At 36.4% G+C, this 13,355-nt stretch overlaps 1 protein-coding gene across 1 annotated transcript; it reads right to left on the reverse strand.

Moving 5' to 3' along the window:
* Positions 1 to 4,425: 4,425 nt before the first annotated feature.
* On the reverse strand, positions 4,426 to 7,933 carry LOC116027899 (protein NRT1/ PTR FAMILY 2.13-like). The gene is made up of 4 exons (XM_031269667.1): positions 7,741 to 7,933; positions 6,852 to 7,069; positions 5,726 to 6,285; positions 4,426 to 5,337 (listed from the first exon to the last, which is right to left on the reverse strand). The coding sequence occupies exons 1-4, from the start codon at positions 7,922 to 7,924 to the stop codon at positions 4,467 to 4,469; spliced, it is 1,833 nt and encodes a 610-aa protein (XP_031125527.1). The 5' UTR covers positions 7,925 to 7,933; the 3' UTR covers positions 4,426 to 4,466.
* Between the last annotated feature and the right edge of the window lie 5,422 nt (positions 7,934 to 13,355).

Raw genomic sequence — 13,355 nt, forward strand, 5'->3', positions numbered from 1 at the left:
TTAATCGAATAGATGGTTAAGATAATTCAGATTAATATTATTAATAGAGATTACCTAATTTAACCTTACTTTTATGATTATCCGTTAAGTTTTTCGTTAAATATACTTTTCTCCGTTAATATTCTGTTAACTTTTAACTTACCCATTAATTTCTATAAGAAAGGTCTTAGGTTCAAACCTCATCTCAATCAAATTTGACATAATAAAGTCTATTTTACTAATATTAAATTAAATAAGTTAGTAGCTAAGCTACAACAACAAATGATACATATGTATTTCTATAATTTAGAATTATGTGTCTACAATACCTTTATTTGAAAAAATTATTCATTATCAATAAATTAAATTAAATAAGAGAAATAATTTCATTAGTTATATTGTCTTTATTTTCTCTCATGCAAATATTCTTTACATTCAAATTTATCAATTGATATTCATTACATTGTCCATTATCTTATTTTTACAATATCTTGTAATTAAATATCAAAGTTATAGTACAAAATAATGTTATATATTTATTTACCAAGTATTTTATTAATACTATTAAAAAAAATTTAAAATAATTTGAAGCTAATTATATTAACTACTTGGGGATTGGTTGACAAAGAAAGTACTCAAATAATAACCCAACAAATTGAAGCGGAATCACTCTATTTTACTCTTATTCAATTAAATAAATTAGTAGTTACACAAAAAAATGATACATATGTATTTCTTTAATACCATGAAAAAAAATAAAAAAAAATAGTTTGAAACCAATCATATTAACTACTTGGAGGATTTGTTGACAATGAAAGTACTCAAATAACTCATTACCCATCAAATTGAAGCGAGAAACTACCTTTTAATATCTTTAGAATACATAATATTTTAAATTTTTATTAATTTATTTAATCTTTTTTCTTAAACTAGGAATTTCTTTATCCACAATAACTCATTCAACAATAATGGTTAAACCAAATGAACCCCAAGCAGAACACCTAAAGGAAAGTCCATAGCTGCTATATCATAATCTCATTGCATGACATTGTCATCTATGCTACCAACAATAACCGAATTGCAAATAACACACTACCAACAAAAAGGAAGAGAACAAATAGTAAAGATGAAGATAATGACAATGTTACTCAAAAGAAAATTAAGAACACTTAGAAAAATTCAAATTAAAAGTAGTATTTATTTAGACTATCATTTTTAGACTATCGATTTTACAAGGTTGCAAACATTTATTTAGTAATAATTATAATGAATTTTCTATATTATCTTGGATTAATATAATTTGAGTTAGATATTTAAATAAAAAAATTCGACATTCAATTACCCATGTATAAACTTCTCCTATATAATCTTGCATTGATATACTTTCAAATATTTATTTAAATATAAACATTGGCATTAACTCATTCGCGCAATGCGCGTATAAAACTAGTATATATATAGGCTTGCATTCATATGATAATCATATCTTAGCGTTGAGAACTTTCGAGCTACGGGATGAGTGTACACAATCTATTACATGAATGCACACAATCTACTCCCTGACGTGCCCAGATGATGGTGGAGAGCCTGGAATAGTTACGTGTACATTTGTGTAGTATATTGTTGCACTCATATAGTTCTATGTTCTTACCTACGGCATGATTCTCAATTTCACATATGGACGAAAAATAAAACAAAAAAATTATATATATATATATATATATATATATCATGGTTGAAAAAATCTCCTAAGCGCTCGGGGCCGCCTAGGCGCCTGTGTATTATTTATTTTATTAATAATCTAAATTGTATTGTGGATCTTGAATGTACAAGATAAGCCTAAGGTTCCTACTTATTTTTACCAAGATTATTTATCTGGATTAGTTACTGGAGCAGGTACAGATAAATAAATAAATAAAGCATATAAGTAAATAAATAGAATCAGACACCGAAGAATTGTTTACGTAGTTCGGAGCTCAACTCCTACATCTGCGGGGCACTTCACGTCAGCCCAATCCACTAGATGATCACAAGGGGTTACAAGGAGTCACAAAACAACCATACAACACCAATGGTTACAAAAACACTCCTATCTACGCCTTCATCATCTTCACGCTGACCAAGTGCATGCTGCGAATATCCTTTAGCTAAACAGCAACATCAAGCACTTCACCATGCTGTGCTAATACTCAATATAGAAACAATAATATAGTATAGAGCTCTCAAATGAATATGGACCAGAATAGCATGTAGAAAAGTGGTAAGAAATCCCATGTGTTTGAGCTCTATTTATAGCCGAACCATTAACCATACTATCCTCAATTTTTGCAGCTGAGATCCACTCAAATTAAGCTTCAACTAGAAGTATAGATCTGAGCAAAAATAGTGGATCATGAAGACTAAATTATGTTTGAATAAAACTGCCCACTGGACTGGTCACTATTGCTGATCCAGACTATGTGATAGGAAGATCCAGAGCTGATACAGCGGACTGAACAAACCACCTATAAAACTAATCTAAGTTTTTGACTAATAATTAAGTCAATTAAAGGTGGTCCAAATGTGTATCATTTGTACACTTACAATAATTATAAACTATATAATACTTTAATAGTTAATACTAAAATATTAAATATTAACATAAAAAAATATCTAGTGTTTGAACAATTTAGGGTTATATATCTCAAAATGATGTTATTTTGAGTGAAATAACCCATTCAAAAAGAACAATAGCTAATCGGCCGACTAGGCGGCCTAACCGGTGCCTAGGAAGTCTAGTCGGCACATAGACTAGGCAGCGCTTAGGCAACCTAGTCGGCCGCCTAGACCACCGATTAAGGTGATACGCTAGGCGGTCAACTGGCGACTAGCGCCTAAGCGGCGATTAATCGGCGCGTAAACTTGACGTTTGCAACTTGCACCACTAGATATGCATGAATGGACAACTTACGTGAACGTCTTAGACGACAACGTCAGTACGTCACGCACTTCAAAAGATTTGTCTTACATATTCAGTTGTGTATGTGGTTGTCTATTTTCATGTCCCATTACTCTTGGAGTGCAATATTGTTGTCATATATATATTTCAACTTCACTGCTCAAGGCGATGTAGACTTTTTTTTTGTTTTTGTTTTTGGGTTTTATATTTATTGGATGATTAGAGACCTGCCTCTACTAGGTGTTAGGAGGATTAAGCGCTTACCATTACGCCAAAAGTTATAGATAATAGTAACGAAGACACAATTTTATTTTCTTAAATTGGCACACATTTTCACGGCATTGGATGTTAAACTTGGTCTTTTAAATTAAATCATTATCGGCCTCCACCTAACAATCTCTCAGCCATCGGGTGTTAGACTTGACTTTTTACCGACCTCCATCTAATTAACAGATCTTATCGTACACAATTATCCTAGCTAGTATGTTTTGATTAATTTAAAATTGAATTGTTATCGAAGAGTTGTGTTGTTAATGAACGAAGGATATGATTGAGATCTTTGAGCTATCTACTAAATTTTGGTTTCTAATGTATAAATATTGGATGAAGAACGTAGGCCTCCGAAATGGACTTCATGGCGGCCGGCGGTGTCCATACTCTACTAATATAATGCTATATATTGTAGTTTTCAATATTGAAACTCCTGATTAGTTTATCTATATTGCTAATATTTATTTGATTCAAAAATAAATAAATGTTGTACTTTATCTATATTAAAAATGTAAAAACTATTTTCCAAACTAATCAGGAGTTTTTTTTCTTTTTTTTAATTTTCAAAAAAAAAAAAACTCCTGATTAGTTTGGAAAATAGTTTTTACATTTTTAATATAGATAAAGTACAACATTTATTTATTTTTGAATCAAATACGGAGTATATTGTTGAAGTTTAATTTAACTATCAAATAATAAAAGTTACAACGTTAAGTGGGGAAAAGTTGTAGCTTTCAACTCTCAAAGAGAAGAATACAAGCTCATGAATGACAAAAGGTGTCGATTCGTTGCAAATAGTCCTTGTCTCACCGGCCAACATATAATAATAATAATAATAATAATAATAATAATAATAATCAAATGCATGTTTCATTATTAGATATAAAAGACATAATAAAATTAAATATGAGTGCATATAAAATATGATATAACGAAACTGGCCATATAAGGAGAGGTCCTTGTCTTTGTTGCACTACCAGACACCTTAAAGAAATCACTTGAAATATTAATTTCATTACTTTGTTGATGAAATATATCTAGTTTCACAAATGTTAAGTCAAATATAACTTCAATATATCTTAAAGGAACATTACACCACCGAACTCTTAAGTAAAGTGTAGATGGATTTGATGGCTAAACTTTTCCCTTGCTTGGACAAGTAATATTAATGTTGCTCGCACAGACTTAGCTATAAGAACTAAAGTTAATGTCAGTCAAAGATCTTGTAATCTGATAATATTATTATTACTTTTTTTTTTTTTCAAGATGTTATAAGATTTTACACTTTTAGTCCAATATTATCATTGTGATCATCGTCCTCACCAATCCTTATTCTACTCTTGTAATGATACCTACGAGAAACGGGCAAAAAATACATCAAATTCAGGACACCCAAACCTGCAATCAGTAAGTAGTAATTCTCCAGCCTGCCGGAGTTTATGTCTTTAGTCAACCAATCCGGGTGGCCGTCCCTCGCCGTGGTTTTGTGCACAACGTTCACTAACAATATGCTCAGGTAACTGGCGCCGGCGGCGGTTATGGAGTACAATGAATTGGCCACACTGGTCATGTTATCCGGGAACTCTTTGTTGAAAAACTCAATTTGCCCGATAATATTGAACGCCTCGGCGAATCCCATGACGATTAGTTGCGGGGCGAGCCACATAACGGTGATGGGGGCAACCCCGTCGACGCCGCCGCGCGTCACGGCGGCAGCCCGCCGCTTTTTTTCCACTAACGCCGACACCATCATGCCTATGATCGAGAAGACGAGTCCGATCCCGATTCTTTGGAGCATTGTGATTCCGCCCTCGATTTTGGTTCTTTTTCGGAGCCAGGGCACGAGTAGGCGGTCGTAGACGGGGAGCCATATGGACAAGCCGATCATGGGGATGACGAAGAGTGAACCAGGGGGGATATGGAACTTGGGGCCGAGGTGACGGTCCATTTTTAGGGCCTGTGACATTGTGAATGTGCCCTGTTGTCCTATGGCTACTAAGCCTATTATTCCAGCTGCCCAGATTGGGATGATTCTTACTATGCATTTCACTTCTTCCATTTGATGGATGCTTACTAGTCTCCACTTGCTACAAGGTGTTCCATCTGGGTTCAAATCACCTTCTGTTATCACCGCTGCTTTGTTTAAAAACCTGATCCAATATATAAACACACCCATCAAATAATTTATTGGGTGGGGTTGGTGAATGACCAAATTCATCAATTAGTGACTAGGTGATTGTTAGGCCGAAACCAGTAAAAGGCCAAATTCAGCATCCTAATTCTCAAAAATGTGATGGTTGTCTATATTGCTACTAACTATAGCTTTTGGTATAATAGTAAGCGCTTGATATTAACAAGTGGTATCAGAGTTAAATCAGGAATTCGAGTTGTTGGTTGGAGGCCGATGAAGGGTCAACACTAACACCCTATCTTGGCCCAACTAGCTAATAAGTATTAGATGGAGGCCGATAAAGAGTCAAGTCCAGCACCAAATAGTGACAATATAATGGGATTGTTGAGTGGAGGGTTAATTTATACCTGCAATCATTGGTTAGGGGAAGCTTTCGCCCGACGGGAGATGTAAACGGAGGATCATAATACCCACTGGCTTCATCTGGGAGCTTAACTTTCCTTTTTTTAAACGCCGCTACGATCACCTGAGCAACGCCGGAGAAGACACTCCCCTGCGGCTTCACGTAAACGTAGACGCGCCTACCGAGAAAGAACAGCACGATGGCGAAAACCATGAAGCCGGTGGGGATGCCGAACCCAAGCGCCCAGCTGAAAGATTGGATATAGACGACGACCGTTAAAGAGAAGATAAGCACCACCGTGAAAGAAGTGTAGTACCAATTGAAGAAGCTGGTGATCCCCTTCCGGCCTTCCTCCGTCGTGGCGTCGAATTGGTCGACACCGAACGGGATATTGCACGGTCGGATTCCACCGGTGCCAATGGCGAGCAAGCCCAAGCCGAGGAAGAGATAACCAAGCTGCGAGTTTGTTGGGCCTTTGCAATCCTGGGGATGGGAGACGACGTCGTTGCATGGCGGTGGACGTAGTCTTGGAACCAGGGTTATTATGGTCAATGTCAGCATTCCCTGTCCAAATCACAAGCTTTTAGCCCTCAGTTTCATATTAAGAAAGGAAAAATGGTCAAATAAGCACATAAATTTTATGTGAAAAGTCCCCAGGGCAGAACTTGTTAGTAGAAAACTAGAAAATTTTTTCACTTTGTAGTATAAATCTTTACACTTCAAAATTAAATATTTTACCATCTTGTTCATACAAACTTTCTCCTCAACCTGTTGTTGCACAAACCACTGAAACTCGATCTCATGACCTCCCATATGAGAAAGTCATTACATGTCATTTGAGCACAAAGTGCTTGGCCAGAGAGGGGTTATTTATTCCAGAATCCTAAGATGTTGATTTGTTAATTATTAAATTCAAATTGGCGTTATTTATTAATTCAATCAAGATCAAAGGCAAAAAGCTACGTACGATTTGATAAATGATATGATGAAAGCAATTGCCCAAATCTTTGAAAGCTACCTTTTTTTTTTTTTAATAATTGTTTTTTTTTTCTGTTAAATTTATCTCCCAATTAATTGTCTATTAATTAATTATTACAGAAGGTTTAAAAGATAAAACAACGTAAACGTACCAAAATCTGGGCGACAGAGGAGAAGGCGATGGTCCAAAATCTGCCGAGATAAGAGTCAGAAATGTAGGCACCCAGCAAGGGTATGAAATTTGTGACACCGGACCGTATGCTCATCATATTTGAAGCTGCAACTTGGTCCAAGTGATACACTGTCAGCAAGAATATTGTGAAGTTTCCCATTATCCCATCTGTTGCTAGTCTCTCAAATGTCTCATTTCCTGCACATATATACATGCATACCCAAGATCAAAATGTTTAATTGCTACCAATTCAAAGGACAAATGAGATCACCAATAATCCTATGACACATGCATATATGTTGATCGATGTGATTATGTTGGGCAGAGACCGGTGAAGGGTCAAATTTAGTAGCAAGTGGTTAGGAGATTCTTGGGCGGAGCCTGAAGGGCTATATCTAGGTGAAGGGTCAGGCCTAAACCGCCTAATATCAGGTGGTTAGGAGATTCTTGGACGGAGACCTAAAGTGCTACATCCAGGTGAAGGGTCAGGCCTAGTATCAAGTGGTTAGGGAATTCTTGGGCAGAGGGCTGAAGGGTTACATCTAGGTTTCTTGAAAATATCGCTATATATATGAAAATAAAGTTACAAATTATAACTTAAGTGCTTGAACCGAACAAGTGGTATTAAAGTTTCAAAGTTAAGGTTGACGGTGGCCTGTGAAAGGTAAATCCAGCACCAAGTGAGTAGGGGCTGGGATTGGTTGGCTATAACTTTTAGCACAAATTAGATAAAAGGATCGGAATGATTGATCTGTCCCATCACTAGGTGGTTAGGGAATTGTTTGGCTATAAGTTTTGGTAAAAGGAATGATTGAATTTTTGCAGTGAATAGAGTGCACAAAAGTTGGTTTTAAGAAGAAGAATTGAACCTAGAACATAAGGCATGGCTCTCCATCCGCCAGGCTTTCTTTGGGTGGTCGCAGCTTTGGTGTCCGGTGAAGCCTCGTCGTGTCCATTTTTCGGTGCCGGAGAAGAAACTGGCAAGCTCTTATTAGTACTCCAAGGGAGCCAAGAAAAAAACTTTCTATTTTTCTGTATCTTCTCCACCTCCATTGTTTTTCTTGAAATATAAAACTTTGGAAGTGCTAATAATGCTCTTACTAGCTCTTGCTGGTTGCATTTATAGTGGTTTTGATTGTACTGTGGCATGTGGGGCTATTCTGCTAATTAAGAATGTTTTTGTTTTTTCCTTTTTTTTTTTGAGCATTTGTTTTTCCCTTTTTTGGCACTATAAGGCTCTTCCCACATCCACTCAATTTGCAAATCCTTTACTATTCACATTACATCGCTGCAAACCTAATTTATTTTAAAAAGTAGATCCAACATCACAATCACATCACTTAAAATAAAATAAATAAATAAAGAAATAAAAGAAAGTACATAAAAAAAATCAAAAACTAAAAAAAAATACAAAAGCTGCCGCAAATTTGCAAAATATGCAAATTTGCAAATCCTGTACATCAAATAAAAAAAGAATAAATGATGTGGCATTTGCCACATCATATTGCCAATCCCTCAATTGCAGGGATGGGTTCACTCTAAGAAGGCAAATTATGCTATACACCGGTTCACCTTGAAAGGTGGATCCAGGTCCATGATCACAATCTAAAAATCCTATGTTCATAATTTTAGAGGTCTGTGTTCACAATTTTAAATCTTAGTATACGAAATTACATTACTCAATATTCATAATTTTTTAATTTTATATTTACATTTTTGTTATATAGATTCAAAAATTGTGTTATACTACTGAATATAGAATTCTAAAATTATGAACATAGAGTTCAAAAATTGTGAACATGAAATTCTAAAATTGTAAACATTAACCTAAGTCCACCTTGCAAGGTGGACCCGGGTCCATGGCATAACAACTGTTGTAATATTATAGAATTAATTACGTACTTTCTTTCTCCACACACATTAAATGTTATTTTTATTGTAAGTATTTTTTTAATTTATATTATCTACTACCAAATAAAAAGACTTTTTTTTTTTTTTACTTAAACTTATTACAGTTACCAAATATTAATTCTAATTAGGATTCAAATTCCAATATTTGAAGTTTTGAACCAAACATCTCCATGATTCATCTTCGTTGTTTGACTTGTCCTCTCTAGATTAGGTTTCTCTATAGCAAGATTTTAAACCATTCATTTCTTACTAAAAGATTATTGAAGCTTTAATTCAATTATATATTACAACTCTGAGATTTGAATTGTACTCTATTTTACGCGCTTAATGATTGTAAGTATTTATCTATTCTGGTCTAATTACTTTCTTGTTATGATTAATTTTAGCTCATTGAAGTTTGCTATTAAAAACTTAAATGGATGTTCGTCAACAAAACATCTCTCTTCATCTTATGAAGATTTATCTAGCATTTTATGTCCAACCAAAGAAATTAAACACCCTTACATAACCATTTTTGTTTGGAAAATGATTAGCTCGAAAGATTTAGAACACTACTATTGGAGAAAGAACAACAATTTAGCTAGGAGTAGAGAGAGACAAATATTATTTTATTACTAAAAATATTTTCAACAATATTATTTGGACAATAATACCTCAAAAATTATTTTATGATTCAAAATCATACTAGTGTATTATTGAATTATTTTATTATAAAATTTAACCAAAAAAATATTTTGAGAACCATCTTATACTTTCCTACTCCATATTTTTATATACAATTATGTGTGTGTGTGTGTGTGTATATATATATATATATATATATATATATATATATATATATATATATATATATATATAGTTCTGTTTTATTTTTTTTTACAAACGGGAGGGGGACACCCCAAGGATTAGCTTCCGGTACAAACTAGACGGGACACCGGAATACCCAAAATATCATCATTGAGCAACCCAAGAAGCTCGCTCTCCGGTTGAGGCAGGAACATCCAGTCATTCTTTGATTTCAAAGCCATCCTTGCCAAAGCGTCGGCTACTTTATTTTGTTCTCTAAACACATGATTTAATTGAATCTGCTAATTCATCCTCAACCACTTCCTACACTCATTAATGATGTTAGCCACCATACCAGTAGGGGGTTTCTCGTACTCACTAGCATTAATCCAATCCACAACGCGTTTGGCATCTGATTCAATGATAACTTTGCGGTAGCCATGATTCCAAATAGTTTTAAGCCCCTTAAGAATACTCCAGGCTTCCGCTTCTTCAATGGAACAGTGGCCAACTTTTGCTTTAAAACCAAGCAGCCAGTTGCCGTTAACATCCCTGAGGAGTCCTCCACAACTTGCATGGCCTGTGAGTGTATCTCGGCTTCCATCAATGTTCATCTTCGTCCAACCATCTGGGGGTTTAGTCCAGCGAATGAGGCGTTGGACCTTATTATGAGTATTGCTAGCCGGTTGTGAAATCTTCTCAAAGGCTCTAACAGATTCTGCAACCTGCATGTTAATCCACCTTATTTTATGATCAATATCCATGCTTTTACCTTTGAAGATTATTTCGTTTCTCCACCTCCAAATCCACCAAAGAGTAATGGCAAAAAGGATCGGACCATTTTCAACACTACTGAAAGCACCTTTACCTGCAACATTCAGATCAAACCATGTTAGGAAATCAATGTTCCAAAATTTATTAATGGCTGTTTGAGGAAGAAGTTTTCTCCACACTTCCATCGCTTTCGGGCAGTGTCTAAGAAGGTGGTTGATATCTTCCATAGTGGTCAAGCAGTGTTGACACTGGTCATAGTATATAAATCCTATTCTCTTTCGTTCATGGTTCGTCATGATTCTTCCATGTCTGACTAGCCAGAGAAAAGTACAAATCTTGTTAGGAACCTTGACCTGCCAAAGCCTTTCCCACCCTTTGTCATTATGAGACTCAATGTCACCTTGGATTAAACCATAAGCTGAGGTAACAGAAAAGTTTCCGTTCGCCTCAGGTTCCCAGAATAATTCATCCTGGGCATCATTATCATTACTTAACATACATGCTTTCAGCTTATCCGTGATCTCATCAGGGAGAATTCCTTGGAAGAGATAATCATTCCAACCCCTCTCTTCGTCCCAATAGTCAACTACCGTGGCATCATGTTCTTCCTCCGGCACCTCCACATTGGCGTACCAAGCAAGATTTTCTCCTGTAATCCAAGGTTCGGTCCAAAAGGATGTATTGCGACCATTTCTCACCCTCTTGCGTAATCCTTCTTTAATAATGTTTTTGGCCTTGCATATACCTTTCCACGCATTAGAAGCTGTGGGGGTATAATGCATTTGCTCAACATCCCAGGTCTGGTTCATATACTTGTGATTTATGACTGAAGCCCATAATGAAATTTTTTCATTGAGTAAGCGCCAGCTAAGTTTAGCCATGAAGGCAACATTCATATGGCGCGCCTTCCTAATTCCGAGACCTCCTGCTCCCTTGGGCCTAGTTACAATATCCCAATTGACTAGGTTACAGCTACGCTTGCCATCTATGCCACCCCAGATAAAATTGCGTATGCGTTTGTCAATACTATCACAGATTCCCAGGGGAAGCAACGTAGTCTGCATCGCATAATACGGAATAGAGCAGAGAACAGATTTAGCCACAATTTGCCGACCAGCAAGGGTCAATTGTTTCGTTTTCCATCCTTCTAATTTGAGCTCAATTCTTTCTAAAATATTGCTGAAGAGGCTTTTAGAAATGCGCCCATGAATGGCTTGAACACCAAGGTAACGTCCCAGATTTTGAGTGAGTGGGATTCCGGCTTCATGGGAGATCTCTGCTGCAACATTGTTACAAGTATTAGAAGACACAAAAATCTGGGATTTGGTCATGCTTACCTTCTGCCCAGAGGCAGTGCAAAAATCATTTAAACAAGAGTTGATGATCTGTATTTGTTCCTTGGTAGCTTCAGCAAAAAAGAACAATATCATCTGCAAAAAAAAGGTGAGAAAGCATAGGACCATTTTTTGATAAACGGATTCCTTTCCACCTATCTTTATTAACAGCATCACAAATGAGATGACTTAGTCTTTCCATACACAGGACGAAGATATAGGGAGATATTGGATCCCCTTGACGGATGCCTCTGGCAGGCTTGATGTAATCAGTTTGGTTCCCTTTCCAGAGGAATGAGAGTTTGGGTGTTTCAATACAGTGCATTATTTTGTTAACCCAGTCTTTATCAATTCCTACCTTCTCAAGGGTGTCCCTAATAAAACACCATGAGAGGCGGTCATAGGCTTTTTCAAGATCGATTTTAATAATCATGTAGCCCTTGGTGCCTTTGCATCTCTTGAGCGAGTGAATGACTTCTTGGAAAATGATCACATTGTCCGAGATTTGTCTAGCAGGCACAAAACTACTTTGAAATGGTCCAATCACCTTGCCCATAATGCTTTTGAGCCGGTTAGAGAGAACCTTTGTAATGAGCTTATAGGAAACATTGCAGAGGCTTATGGGTCTGAACTGGGAAACATTATCAGGATGATCGACCTTTGGGATCAATACAACTAATGTGTCATTCAAACCCGAGGGGAATTCACCTTTCTCCAAGAACTTTTTGACAAATTCAGACATGGACTTACCCACGACCATTAAGTGCTTTTGATAGAAGGCAGCAACAAAGCCGTCCGGTCCTGCAGATTTAAATGGAGCCATATCAAACATGGCTTTCTTAACTTCATCATCTCTAATCGAACTGTGGAGACTAGTTTGAGTGTCTGGATCAAGCCTGGGGAAGAGATCGATCATAAAATTACTAGTGGTAGACTTCTCATCGCATCGAAATAAATCAATAAAGTGACTGGCTATCAAGTTTCTCTCTTCCTCTTCATCAGTCAACATATTACCATCTTTGTTGCGCAAATTCTGATTTTTCCTACGAAAGTTTCGAATGATAGTTGAGACATGGTAGAATTTGGTATTTCTATCTCCCGATGCTATCCAATCTTCTCTCGATTTTTGGTACCAAAAAAGTTCTTCCTGTCTGAGGACATCATCAAGCTCCGATCGAAGCTTTTTTTCCAGTTTAATTAGCCCAGTATTTCTGGCCTTGTCAAGGGCTTTTTGAATTCCTTCCAAGCGTTTAAGAAGCCTCCTTTTCATAGAGTGGATGTTGCCAAAGACCTCTTTATTCCAAGAGGATAGTTTAACAGATAGACCCTCTAGGTTGTCAATTATGCTCTTGTTACTATTCCAGTTGTGTTCCACCACCTCGTGGAGCCCAGGATGGAGAAGCCACGCAGCCTGAAAGACAAATCTAGGCTTGGTCTGAACCATGCTATTGCTATTTGTGTTAATAAGCAAGGGTGAGTGATCCGATTGGTATCTTGGGAGGTGGGTAACCTTCATATTTTGAAAAATCATTTGCCATTCTGTATTGCAAAGTGCTCTGTCAAGGCGTGCCCCTCTGAAAGTATCCTTAGTAATACCTCTAGACCAAGTGAACTGAGAGCCCTGAAAGCCCAGGTCGATAAGATTTTGGTTAAAGATCCAGTCCCGGAAGCCAGTGCTC

The sequence above is a fragment of the Ipomoea triloba genome, chromosome 8 (assembly GCF_003576645.1).
Source record: "Ipomoea triloba cultivar NCNSP0323 chromosome 8, ASM357664v1".
Classification (NCBI taxonomy): domain Eukaryota; kingdom Viridiplantae; phylum Streptophyta; class Magnoliopsida; order Solanales; family Convolvulaceae; genus Ipomoea; species Ipomoea triloba.

Coding starts and splice junctions, on each gene's coding strand:
- LOC116027899 (XM_031269667.1), bottom strand. CDS start 7,924: ATGGAGGTGGAGAAGATACAGAAAAATAGAAAGTTTTTTTCTTGGCTC. Junction 7,070..7,740: donor AGCCATGCCTTATGTTCTAG/GTTCAATTCTTC, acceptor ATATATGTGCAG/GAAATGAGACATTTGAGAGA. Junction 6,286..6,851: donor CCTCTGTCGCCCAGATTTTG/GTACGTTTACGT, acceptor TGATTTGGACAG/GGAATGCTGACATTGACCAT.